This window comes from Castor canadensis, chromosome 14 (assembly GCF_047511655.1).
Source record: "Castor canadensis chromosome 14, mCasCan1.hap1v2, whole genome shotgun sequence".
NCBI classification, from domain to species: domain Eukaryota; kingdom Metazoa; phylum Chordata; class Mammalia; order Rodentia; family Castoridae; genus Castor; species Castor canadensis.
Window position 1 is genome coordinate 67513612 of NC_133399.1, and position 13246 is coordinate 67526857.

The 13246-nt window shown below is 40.4% G+C and overlaps 1 protein-coding gene across 6 annotated transcripts in view; it reads left to right on the forward strand.

Annotated features, from left to right (window-relative positions):
• LOC141416887 (low-density lipoprotein receptor-related protein 2-like) overlaps window positions 1–13246 on the forward strand; it is a 43014-nt gene that overhangs the window by 24513 nt on the left and 5255 nt on the right. For 4 of the 6 annotated variants that reach the window (XR_012441484.1, XM_074054704.1, XM_074054706.1 and 1 more), the window contains 14 exons: window positions 120–335; window positions 1891–2129; window positions 3288–3417; window positions 3601–3785; window positions 4577–4763; window positions 5226–5444; window positions 5805–5988; window positions 6902–7103; window positions 7192–7356; window positions 7617–7817; window positions 8713–9262; window positions 9671–9796; window positions 11198–11308; window positions 13002–13238. Coding sequence is in view for 5 of the 6 variants with exons in the window: in XM_074054704.1 (XP_073910805.1) it covers window positions 120–335; window positions 1891–2129; window positions 3288–3417; window positions 3601–3785; window positions 4577–4763; window positions 5226–5444; window positions 5805–5988; window positions 6902–7103; window positions 7192–7356; window positions 7617–7817; window positions 8713–9262; window positions 9671–9796; window positions 11198–11308; window positions 13002–13238 (2952 nt within the window). In the remaining variant the exon portion in view is untranslated. The remainder of the gene's footprint in view (window positions 1–119; window positions 336–1890; window positions 2130–3287; window positions 3418–3600; window positions 3786–4576; window positions 4764–5225; window positions 5445–5804; window positions 5989–6901; window positions 7104–7191; window positions 7357–7616; window positions 7818–8712; window positions 9263–9670; window positions 9797–11197; window positions 11309–13001; window positions 13239–13246) is intronic. The other 2 variants (XM_074054705.1, XM_074054707.1) reach the window with 2 other exon arrangements.

The window sequence follows — 13246 nt, forward strand, 5'->3', positions numbered from 1 at the left end:
CATTATTAAAGCTTGCATATGGATTAACAGATAGTTGAACTCAGATCATGTAAGATGAGTTCATCTAATCTTGAACCTTCAGTGTGACTGATGCTAGCTTTTGGCTCTTTCCATGTAAGGGATGTTCCAGTGTCTGGATGGAAGCAGGTGCCTAGAGGAGAAATACCACTGTGATGGGGCTCCACAGTGCTCTGATGTGTCTGACGAGTTGGGCTGCTGGAAGCCTGCTGAAGACTGTTCTCTACGTTGTGACAACAAGACCCGTTGTATCCCCAAGAGCTGGCTGTGTGATGGGAACCTAGACTGTTCTGACAAAAGAGATGAACAAGGATGCTGTATGTTCCATGGGGGATTCCCAGGAGTATTTTAAACTGTATTGCAGTTGATTCTTATTTGTGGTAGTGATGTTCCATAAAATTTCTGTGAATGCTGAATTGGCAAATATTTAACTTTGGCTCCTTGAAAATATGGGGTTGGGTTCCTGTGAGCCTCTGGTCGCAACACTTTTGTGAACCAGCCAATATGTAACTGTCGTGTGTGTATTTCTGTTTAAAGATGTCTTAATATATATATTTGATTCCTTAATATTGAACTCACAAGACTGTAACTCATGCCTTCACTAAGCTTATCTAACACAAGTATTTTGTCTTTAAGGCCCAACACAAGTTTTTGCTTGGGAATACTAGACAGCCCTTCAGTTCCTCAGAAGCCATTTCAAATAGCAAAATCATCAGAAAATACAAAAATGTGAAGAGTGCCCTAAATACACCACAGAAAAGAAACTTTTAAAAAACAGCTTGAGTGTGATGCAAGAAAGCAGAGTGTCACTTTGCCTGAACCTAGCTGAGATTACACACGTTGGGTCACTCAGATATTTTTTGCTCCTTCATATGAGTTTGCTAGTGACTATGAAAGCATGACAGTATTGATTTTGGGGTTACAAAGAAATGTTAGTAAGCCACTGGCTATATAACTGAGAGGAAAGGATTTGAGTAAGAGGGATCTTGGGGGTTATACTAAGCACTCCCCCTTCTATAACAAGAATACCTACTTCTATTAGTAAAAAACCAGTCCATGTTCCAAAAAATTTTTTTGTTGAGTTTGACTCTATTTCTCTGAAGATATAAATTTTGGACCTACATCTTTTCACATGCTGGGCCATTTGTAGGTGTTGTTACTTTCCTGACATCTTTATTTTTCTTTTTACTAATGACTTATTTCTAAGATCTTCATTATCTTGTGGGATAAGATAGAGGGAAAAATTGAGAGAACTGAAGGGGGAGGAAGAGCTAGATAAGGTACCCTGGTAGATTTGGATGAGGTGGCTGTGTAACCAGTGGCTATGACTTCATTTGGGTTCATTAGAATGTTAGGAGGTAAGAGATACAAGAATGAAGGGGGGGGAACTTAAGATATAATTTACTTCTTACTACATATTTATAATTTTTCCCAGGATCTGATCATTTTTCTTGAACCAAATCAAATGATATCTATCTGTAGGCACTAGTCTAAGAACATAAATTATATAATTTTCTGCACATTATGCGATAATATTTTTTCACTAATGAATAAAGGTCGCAGAGGAGAGTCCTTATTCTAGGGTCCTTGTACATATTTTCCCATCACTGGCCCTTGACCCTTGTTTTCTAAGACAAAGAGAGGATTTTGCAGGAGTGGGTAGGGACTGGCTTCTGTTTGGAGAATAAGCTTCTTAGTAGGCCCATTTGGCACAACTCTCAACTTGAACCTCTTGAACTAAGCTAGGGCTTAGATCTCAAGGTTATAGCAGAGGTAGGGGTGGGGGTGGGTGGGTGGGGATCCAAGCTATTTTATTTGTCTTTCAATTGTTTCACATCTGCTGAAGTCTTACCTAAAGCTTTATTTTTTCAGTTAATGAAAAATGCAGCCCCTCTGAATTTAGATGTGAGAATGGCCAATGCATAGCTTCCTTTCTGCATTGTGATGGGAACCGAGACTGCCTGGACCAATCAGATGAAGAAGGCTGCCCTGTTGCCTGGCAGTTACAGTGCCCATCAGGGGAAGTGAAGTGCCCAAGGAGTGGAGAATGTGTACTGGCAGAATGGATATGTGACCATGACCTAGACTGCAAAGATGGAACTGATGAGAAGGTATCATACTCTTCCTTCAGAAAAACACAGAAGCACAATTGCCCCTCAGTATCTACAAGGGATTGGTTCCAGGACCCTCCAAGGATTCCAGAACCTATGGATGCCCAAGTCCCTTATGTGAAATGGCACAATATTTGCATAGTATGTGCACATACTCCCATACACATTAACTCATCTCTAGAAGACTTATAATACCCAATAAATAATACCCAACAAATGTGCATGCTACGTAAATAGTTGTTATACTGTGCTACTTAGGGAATAATGACAAGAAAAAAGTTCATGTTTAGTACAGATGCAATTTTTTTCAAACATTTTTGAACTTTGGTTAGTTGAATCCATGGATGTGGATAGCCAACTGTAGAGTTCAAATCATAGCAATAATACAAGCTTTCTCTAGAAAATTCAGGAAACCACAAGAAATCACCCATAATCACTGCCCAGAAAGCCGCTACACCTAAGTGTCCAAAGCATTTACAGGAGGCTGATGAAAGTCAGACTTTTAAGGGGTATATGTATTGTAATAGGTTTGCAAGTGTCAGAATATAACACTCATTTGCTCTGAAGAACTGAAGCACCCTGTCACTAGCACCACTTAATCGTAACCATGGCGTTTACTAAAGCTGCAGCATCATGGGGAGGGTGTACAGCCTGGACTTGAATCCTACTGCTTGCATGTGACCTTAAACAACTTAGTGTTGAGGGGGTGTGGATGTAGCTAAAGGCTGTGGGAGGAGCAGGTGTGCAGATGTCCCCTCCCTTCTGAACAGCCAAATCAGGGGAGATGCAAAGTATGCTGTCCATTTTAACTTGCCGGAGTCTGTGTTAGGCATGGCAGGAAGAACTCTAGGTTACAATTTCTACAACAGATTCCCTTGCTTATGTTTCCTAAATGAAATGAAGACTTCCCAATTGGGAAATTTGACAAGACAAGACATTTCCTTCTACTTTGCATTCAGGTTTGTATCACCTAGGGATCCTCACAAACTCAAACTACAGTTTCTCATCATTTGTGTTACTTCTGAGTTTTTAGGCTCCATCTGGCCTCCTTGCAGAAGGGACTTGAGAGAAGTCTCCTAGCCTAGGCCTCATTTTCCTCCAGGAACCCCTTCTTGGGATCTAGAGCCAGGGCCACTGACTGCATTGCTCTCTCCTCAGGACTGTGACCCTGGTGTGCTTCCTTGTGGCTCAAAGCAGTGGGCCTGTGCCAGTGGAGACCAGTGTGTGCCTGACTTCTGGCATTGTGATGGGCAGAGTGACTGCAGGGACGGCAGTGATGAGACTTTGTGTAAGTGCTGGGTATCCTCATTGAGGGTTAGAGGCAAAGGGACCCATTGCAAGTGCTACAGAACCTGAAATCTATTCCTTTCCCAGGATGGTGGCACCTTGATTGTCCACAGGGAAGTCTTGTGGGGAAGGGATGCTTGGGGAGTAGATGTTAAGACTCTAAGTAAAAGGTCATTCCTGACAGGCCCCCCTCAGAAGTGCCAGGGTTCTGAGTTCCGGTGTGACAGTCATACCTGCCTCAGCCTCAGCATGGTGTGTGATGGAAAAGAGGACTGCACTGACGGTTCAGATGAAGGTGAAGGGTGCTCACCAGCAGCGTGCAGCCCAAGACTGTGTTCCCACATCTGCTACCAGTCCCCAGCTGGGCCTGTGAGTTGCTTCAGCTCCTGTTCTCTGGTAGCCATGAATGTGATGTGAGGAAAGCAGGCAGCTTTCGCATTCACGTTGTCCTTGATTACACTTTGACCTCTAAGGCTTACATGGCAGAGCTGTCCTGATTGCCCACCTGTGTGCCTGAGCCTGAGCCTATCCTAGTGAAACCTGTTTAGCTCCTTCCCCAGTCTGTGTTTCCTGGAACCTGCTGCCCAGCCTCCAAGAACTACCGTCTCTCCCACTGAGGCTGTGAGCTCTGTGTGACACTTAGAACGAGTGGAGAAATATTGTGTGTTGTCCCGACAGCCAAACATCCCCTTCATGCTGAAGGTCAGGAAGTTGACTACCAACTTCCAAATAATTGTGTACTTATGAGTATTGAGAATCTGATCTGTCCTTCAGTTGAGACCCATCTATCTGTTGGCCGAACACAATGAACTTGATTTTAATGAGCAAGTAGAAGAAAATGTTCTGATATCTGGTCCTACTAGTATCTCTGTTGGCAGATAACCGGTTCAGTTAAGTCCTATGATCCTGTTAGCATTCTGGATCTCCTAGTCTGAACCAAGTCACTTTTACTAACTCAGGACTTATGCTGGTAAGAAGGGCATAAGGGTGAAGTAAGGTGATTAGGCAAAGAGAAATGACTATATTCAAGACAAAGTTAGTTCTTCGAACAGTTGTCAAAATGGAATGTAGTACCATGTACATTTCATACCAAGATGAAGGCCTCTTAATCAATGTTGTTTTGTCTTTAGAAAGTGTCAGTGTCTTCTCATCTCTTTCAGGTATGTGCTTGTGAGCCAGGCTTTCAGCTGGAGAGCAGTGGTCGAATCTGCCAGGATGTGGATGAGTGTCAGGAATCAGGTTTTCTACCTTGCAGTCAGTCTTGTATCAATACCAAGGGTTCATATATCTGTACCTGTCATCATGGCTATTTACTGGAGCCTGATGGCCACACCTGTAAAGCAACAGGTAAAATGGAGCTGGGAATATCTTCTAAGACCTGAGTCATGAGTTTTGAGTTCCTAAGTCTTCCAGGATTACCAGTGCAAATCTCCTTCTGAGGTCTTAAATGCTCCTACCTGTTTGTCTTCAGAGCTATCCTTTCAGAATCAGAATCTGAAGCTATTAATAAGGTGTTACCTTATTTTAAAAACAAAATCATGACTCTGAATTCCCTATCCATGGGTTAACCTTATCTGTCCTGTCAAGCATTTCTTTCCTCCCTACCTGTCCTCAAATATTTAGTTAGAAATGTTTTTAATTTAAACTAATAATCCCTTTATTCTAAGTACCTTTAAACTATGGTTATTATTCTGATTGTTATGTTTGGCAATGAGAACCCATAGGCTACTGTGTCTTTTAATTCCTTAGCCAGTGCTAGACTGTCCAAACTCCTTTAGGGTCATGCTGAAAGTGATTCTTTTCTGATAGGTACTGAACCAATTCTGCTTGTTGCAATTGAGTTTAACCTATTGCTGTATGGATTGAGAAGTTTGAAAGAAGATATTCTAGCAACTACAGACAAGAATCTGATTATTTTCTCTATTGACTATGACTTAATGGATCAGAAAGTCTTTTGGACAGATCTTACTGGGGAAAGTATAACGTGGATGAGTATGGGGACGAAGAAGACAGGAACTGTGGTAAAAGGTATGCCCTTTTATAAGGCTTTCCTCCTACTTTCATTAAATATATATAGCATAAACAATAAAATGGGTGACTGTTAATATTCTAAACATTCACTGATATCTCCTTAGTGAAAGAAGACCAAGTCTTTCTAGCTGGTAAGAAATGGAAAGAGTCATTGTCATCTTAGAGATAAGGAGTCTTCCAAAGTATCAGCCAGAGACCAGCAGTAATACTTTGGAGCATTTTAAAGATTGCTGTCCTGGAGATGTAGCAGTTGGAAAATGAATTAATAGGGCATGGAAGTCTAGAATGTATGAGCATAAACCTAGAAAGGCTGTAATTTAGCATAAATGTACATGTTGAATGGTTTCTTCTCTTCAGGGGTAAAGCCAGACTGTATTGTGGTTGACTGGATTGGGAGGAATCTCTACTGGACGGATGGGACGGCTGGTCAGATTTTGGCAATTCAGCTGACTGCTGTTTGGAAAGGAAAATCTGAGTATACAATTGTCCTGGATGGCAACTTAACTTATCCCCAGTCTTTGGCTTTGGATCCCCCAAATGGGTGAGCCCAGGTGTCAAAATGCCTGGTTAACTCCTTTAAGTTGGTTATTGTTTCTAAGTTCTTTGCTTGTGGTCCCTCAACTGAGAATAAGTGAATAGAATACTTAACTGACTTCAGATGCTATGATTTAGGCCAACTGTACACATGATAATCTTAAAAACTTCTGGAAACATTCTTTAGAAAATCAGATGCAAGTATGACTCAATTGGTTTCCACCTAGACTTTCATCTGCTTTGATAAATAGATATATCTTGAAAGCACATTTATGCCATTAGGTAAGGTAAACTAGAACAAAGATGAGTGTTTAATTTACAATGATACAGGTATGACCTGTAAATAGACCATTCTATTTACACTCTTTTCTCTTTGTAAAGGCAAGGAATTTTAAATTAACATTCCCATCCCTTCACTTAGTTGCCAATATGTCTATCAAATATCAGAAAAAAGATACAGGAAACCTGGAATCAAAGGGAGCCCCGCCTGGTACCTATTTAATATCTTCAACCAGGAATCTATCAACATGGTCCCCAGGAAGCTAGCAGTAATTTTTAATGCATCTAATGGCCTACAGTCAAGAATGAGGTCTGTAGCCCACAGTTGCCCATGGATCTATCCTACTTTCTATCCTGAGAAAAGATTGGCAGGTTCCTAGATATTTTTCAGGCTAGGGACTAATGTATTCCCAGACTTCTTATGAAAGTAAGATAGGTAATTTACCCTCACAGGATGACTAAACAATCACCATAAAACTTCAAGGCCAGCTTTCTTTTAATACTTCCCAATTACACTTAAGGAATAGACCTAATTAAGTTTGAGGAAAAAATAATTGGACTGTAATCAGTGCTTTAAAGAATGCATTGGTAATATTTTGTGTGGTGATGCAGTATCTATAAGCTGACTTTTATTCACACAGGTTAATGTACTGGTCTGAAATTGGAGAAAGACCTCAAATAGCGCAAGCTGGAATGGATGGTAGCGGCAGGAAAATACTCATTAATCAAGGCCTTGGATGGCCAACCAGCATAGCACTTGATCAGTTAAGTTGGAAGATATTCTGGTCTGATGACAAATTTCACTGTATCGGCTCTGCCAACCTAGATGGTACTGGTGTTAGTGTAAGTGTGCTTTTGACATTAGACTTTTTTGATATGTTGTGTATCTTATGCAAAACTCACCCCAGAAAGCTCACTTTCACCATTGTAGATGTTACAGCTAACACAAATCAAGAGCCCCTTTTCAGTCACTGTGTTTGAAGATGAAGTCTTCTGGTCTGAGACAAAGACAAGAACAGTACAGCACATAGAGAAGATGACAGGCAAGAACAGGGCTGTCCTCATCAAGCGTTCTGGACAGCCCTATGGACTCAAGGTATGTGCAGTGTTCTCTCTGAAAAGGCTACATGTATGAGCTGCCTAACACCAGCCTTAGTAATGTCCATCTATAATGACTAAAAAGCAAAATTTAGGCTGAGGATGTAGCTCAGTGGTATACACAGTGGTGTGTGATTAGCCAGTGTGAGTCCCTGGGTTCAATCCCCAGTCCTGAAAACAACAAAAAGGTAAAATGTATTCACTTCCTGTTTTTAATGATTCAATAATACATAGTGGCCCCTAGCTATTTTCTTACAGATAATGCATGAAGTGCTCCAGCCCAAGTCTTCTAATCCTTGTCTGGACACTGGATGTTCTCACTTGTGCCTGCTGAGCCCACGATCCAAGGGAAGCTGTCATTGCCCAGTGGGACTTCTGCTTGCAGATGACGGAGTCAGCTGTGTCCCTCTCCAGGAGTCTGCATTTGTGTTCCTGGCATTGCCCACAGCTATCATGCAGGTATCAGAGCTTTTGTAGTACTGTATGTCTCTGCTTGATCCATGTTCCATTTCAGACTTTGAGAATTCAAATTCTCTAGTGCAGTTGGAAATGGTGGGGTTCCTTTCCCTTGGGATTTTCTTCAATGTGCTAAATTTTAGTATATACTGTGTGCCATCATGACTGAAATATAGTATCTGGGCCATGATAAAAGGGCTATCATGACCAAAGCAAAGTTTTTGGAAATAAACAAATGAAGTCCACAGTTACTTACATTATATTAAGAAATGCTTAGCATACCAGAATACAGTGAAGTCAGGAGTCTCAGGTGTGTTGACCTTTGCTTAGTTGTTCGAGGACCTCTTGATGATACAACAACTTCAAATACAAGCAGCTTCACCAGGAGGAAGTGTGTTTATGAGGAAACTTGTCTTAAATTAATTGGAGGATAAAAGCTACTAACAAGCTGGTTACCCCTAACTTCTACCATCCAGGGAACTTGTGAATTTTGGCAGTTTAAGTGACAAATTTTGGGCTGGAAGATTAGCTTCAGGTCCAGTAAGATGTTAATTAGTAGAGTCTCAAAGAGGAGGACTTTGGTGGTTCACACCTGTAGTCCCAGTGCTCAGGAGTAAAGACAAGAGGATTGTGGGTTTGAGACCAGCTTGGTCTACATAGTGAAAGCATGTCTGAAAATAAAGAGAGGAGTGCTTTTTAAACAAGGAACAAATCTTCAAAACACATGGATTCCAGGAATTTTCAGTGCTTGAAGCTCTAGGAGAGCTTCAACTGCTGTCTGCTTTCAGAAGATAAAATATCTGAAATCTGAACTTCAGAATCCTAACACTAATGTAAAATTGCAATGAAGAATTAGACTAGATTCAAACAATGCCACTCAGCCCTAATTTTTTCATAGATCTATCTGAGAAATCTCAAAGCTTCACAACAGCAAGGAACTCTGCCACAGCACCGAACACTTCCCTTTACCAATGAGAACCAACTTGCAACAATGGATTATCTTGTCCAGGAAAAGGCTCTCTACCTTTCAGAGTTGAATAATGGTGACATCAGGCTATTGAGGCTTAAAGAATCGGGGACACTTTCTTGGAGGAAAATCCTATCTGTGGAGGGGACTGTGACTGACCTTGCTGTGGACTGGCTGAGTGGAAACATATATTGGATTGACAGTGAGAATCCCCACATCAACGTAGCTTCCTCAAAAGGTCAGTATACAATTGTCTTGCTTAGTGAAAATCTTCACTACCCAACCTCTGTTGTGCTCCACCCACCTACTGCAGTCATGTGCTTTGTGGACCTGGGTTCCCAGGAGGAAGGGAGGCATGGCTCCAGCATTGAATGTGCCTCCATGGATGGCAGCAGTAGAAAGGTCCTATGGCAGAAATCCCAAGTCCCTGTGGGCCTGGCCTTTTTGGATTCAGGGTCTCGACTGTACTGGGCTGACACAGGTAAGCAATTCCTAATTCCTATTTACACACTTAAACGTGAATCTGAGGGCATTGAGCCAGAGTGAAATAGTAAAGATCTGCTTTCTGGTCTTTAGCTGTAACTTCAGATCGGTGTTCACATTTTCTGCCAACACATTCCAAATACAGTCTTTTCCCATGTTAAGGGGCATATTATAGCCCACAGAGCCATGCACCTGCCCCTTTGTAAAGGAGTGAAATTGGGAACTGAAGAAATATGCACTAGCAAATGCTGTTGTTACTGTGAGAGGGACATGGGCGAAACAAGCTGGCTTTGGAGAACGCATGGCAGGCAGTGTCCTCTTGTAGGGGAGTGAGCCAGACATAAAGAACTACAGGATATCTGACAGGTGTTTGGGCTAAGTGAATTAACTGAACCTCTCTTTCTAGGACAAGGACTCATAGAAAGTATTCAACAAGATGGCTCTAGACACAGAGTAGACCGTAGAGGAATTCAGGGCCTCAGCCTCTTTACATGCGGCCAAGGCACGATGGTTTGGACAACAATGGATGATGGTGGGTCTTGATTCTATGTCCAGTTGAATTGTGTTCTCAATTTGTTCCTAGAAATCCAAAGAATATCTGCTACAGCTAGCATCTGTTCTTAGCCATGTCTTTTTTTTGGAAAGAATAACTAAGCACCTTCTCTAACCTAAACAGGGATATGCCACAGTGATTCTCTGACTTGGGAATTTTTACTTATTTGATTGCTCCTTATATGAATAAGCTTACTTCCCTAAACTTCTTCTTTTCATACAAAGCTCTCTGCTTTAGAGGACACCATGATTGTGTGAACTTTCTGCACTGTGGTTAAAATACCTGAGACAATCAACTTATGAGGAGGAAAGGTTAATTTTGGATCATGGATTCATAGGTTTCAGTTCATAGACACTTGGCCCCATTGCCTTTGGACCTGTGGTGAGAAAGTACATCATAGTGAGAACATGTGGTGAAGGAAGTTACTTACCTTATGAAGGTCAAGAAGCAAACAGAGAGGAAAAGTAGGGGGGGCCATGGTACCAATATCCCTTTCTATGGTACACCCCTAGTGATCTAACTTCCTTCCATTAATCTCTACTTCCTAAAGTTTCCCCCAATAATGCCACAGGCTGGGGACCAAGCAACATATGGGCTTTTGGGGACACTTATACAAACCATAGCAATGGTATATTGCAGGAGTTGAAACTAGGTTGTATGTCCTGTCTGTCGGTTAGTAACTGTAACACCTTAGGTATAAAATGAAGACTATACCTTTCTTAGTTGACTAAATACACATGAACAGACCAGGCAAACTGAAGCACATTCTAGCATGGCTTTTCAATGAATTTGTCCTAAATCAGTGTTTTAGTATGTTATTATACATACACTAGACTTCTGTGCATAAATTTCTGACTAGTGTCTAGACTTGATAAAACTTCAAAATGCAATTTTAAATAAACCTCTCTCCTTATATTTTTAAATGCCAGTCCATTGGCCACATCAGAATTGTAAAAACAGTATTCAAATCCTACCCCAGAGATACTATTTCTATTAAGTAAATGAAGAGACCTCTCCCACCTGGTTTAATATTTTCTGGTAACTCTTGTTATCTTGTAGACAAGCAATTTCCAGAAATGTTGTTTGATGAATTTAAAACCATTTCTTATTAATCATATGTACTGCATTTAAGTGTCATATATCCTCATTTTCTATTTGTAAATTTATGAATTCTGTGGTCATAAGTTGTTAACATGTGACTTTATTAGGGAGGAAAATATATAATGGTTTTTGTTTCTCTTACAGTTTCTTCTGAAGAGCAAGATTTAGAAAAATACACATATACTGAAAGTATTCATGTTGAGCAAAGTTCTTTGCCTGGAAGTAACTTAAAATAAAATTTTATTTTTCTTAATGATTATTCACTGGCTTTTGTTTTAGCACAAATCACTAAAGTTTGGTTCAGCAAAGCAGAAGTATCAGAAAACCAATGGTTCGAAGTAGACCAGAAGATTGTGGACTTAAAAGTTTATAGTGAATTTAGCCAACAGGGTAAGTAAACTTGAAATAATCATGACAACACTGAAGTCTACTGAATTTTCCCATGGAGAGGATATTCTACCATGCAATATCTTCTTGAAATAGCTTTGTGTTTCCCATTATATTAAAGTATTTCTCTGACAAGTTCCTGTAGGTCTGCATAACTTTTTTGTCTTTATGCAATTATATACAGCCAGGTTAAGGTACATAATTGATCCTATTACTTATCTGTCAGATACAATAGTGGTAAATACATCAGGCTGGGAGTTGGTAGACTTGGTGTGTTAGTCAGCTTTTCATTGTTATAACAAACACCTGAGATACTCGACTTATAGAGAGAAAAGTTTATTCTGGCTCACAGTTTTAGAGACTATAGTCCATGATTGGTTGGTCCCATTTGCATTGGTTGGTCTCATTTGCAAAGCAGCACATCATAGTAGGAACATATGGTGAGATGAAACTAGTCACTTCATGGCTAGAAAGAAAACCAGGACGAGACCTGGGTCTCACAATCCCCTTCAAGGGCATGCCCCCAATGGCCTAAAGATCTGCCAGTAGGCCACACCTCTTAAATTTTCCATAACTCTCAAAAGTATCACAGTAGGATTACATCTTTTGCCACCTGGACCTTTGGAGGGTAGTTTTGATCCAAACTATAGCCCTTGGGTTCTATTTTAGCTTTAAAGTATAGTTGGTCTTCATTTTACCCATCATCACTTCACCTCCTTTTGATGTTAATTGGTCCTTGAAATAACAACTTGAGGACCTTAGATGTTTTCTTCACTTTTTTGTAGACACAGTTGGAGTATCTAACTTAATGCATGGGAAGGTGACAGTAGGTTTAATAAAGTAGCAATAGCTGAAATCAATTCCTCATTGAGATTAATGACAACAACATAAGCTCAGTTTATTAACTACACATCCCACACTGTATGATAAACATGTTAGTCTTAGGAGAATGCTGCTCCATTGTTTCGTTTCTAAAAGCTAAACTTCATACAATGGTGTTAGTCAGGTCTCCTAAAGTTTTGGTTTGATGGGAAGAACATTTTTAGAATTTTTGAGATTGACAAAGTGTCACTCAAGTGATCTGTTGCTTAGTTTTATAGCCAGAGGGAGGGTCTTTGTCTCCTTAATTTAAGTTTTACCTATATCTCATGTATACCTATTCCACAATGCCTGGAAAGTCAAACCTCACTAGAACTTTAATATACAAACCTTGAAGAATGATGTTAAGCTGTAAATGGTTGACTTAACCATATTATCAAAGGAATAATGAACATTACAGCTTCCATATTTTCACCTAAAGGGAGTTTCATTTCCAAGGCTTTTCTAGTTCTATGTTGGGGAGCTTATTGTGAAGAGAACCCCCAATGGATTCTTTTTTTTTTTCTTTAAATAAGTTTATTAGAGCCAAACTATGTAAATAATTTTATCCCAATGGATTCTTGAATGAGTGAGAGGTCCCCTTAATTTTTCTTAAGCCAGTCCTTTGTCCAAAGTTCTAAAGCCATCTTTAGCCATGAAGAATCACCAATTGCTCAGAGCCTAATTGACTAAAAGGAGTGACACTGAAGAGCTATCTAATTTGGGCAAACTTCTGCGTCCTGTAACCTTGATGATGCATTTACAAAATGTTTGTAGAAGACTGTCTTGAAATCTAATCTAACTCAATATGTTTGGGGTGGGGGTGGGGCATCCACAGGTAGCAATGGCTGCTCAAAAGACTATGGAGGATGTAGCCATATCTGTTTACCAAACCCCAAGGGACAGACTTGCAAGTGTCCTGATGGATACTACTTTGCTGATGCAAACAAATGTGTTGAAGTTGTCCGGTGCTCTGCCCCATCAAAATCCTGTAAGGATGGTCAGAAATGCATTTCCATGGAGCAACTTTGTGATGGACATGCTGATTGTCTAGATGGATCTGACGAAATGGACTGTAAGTAA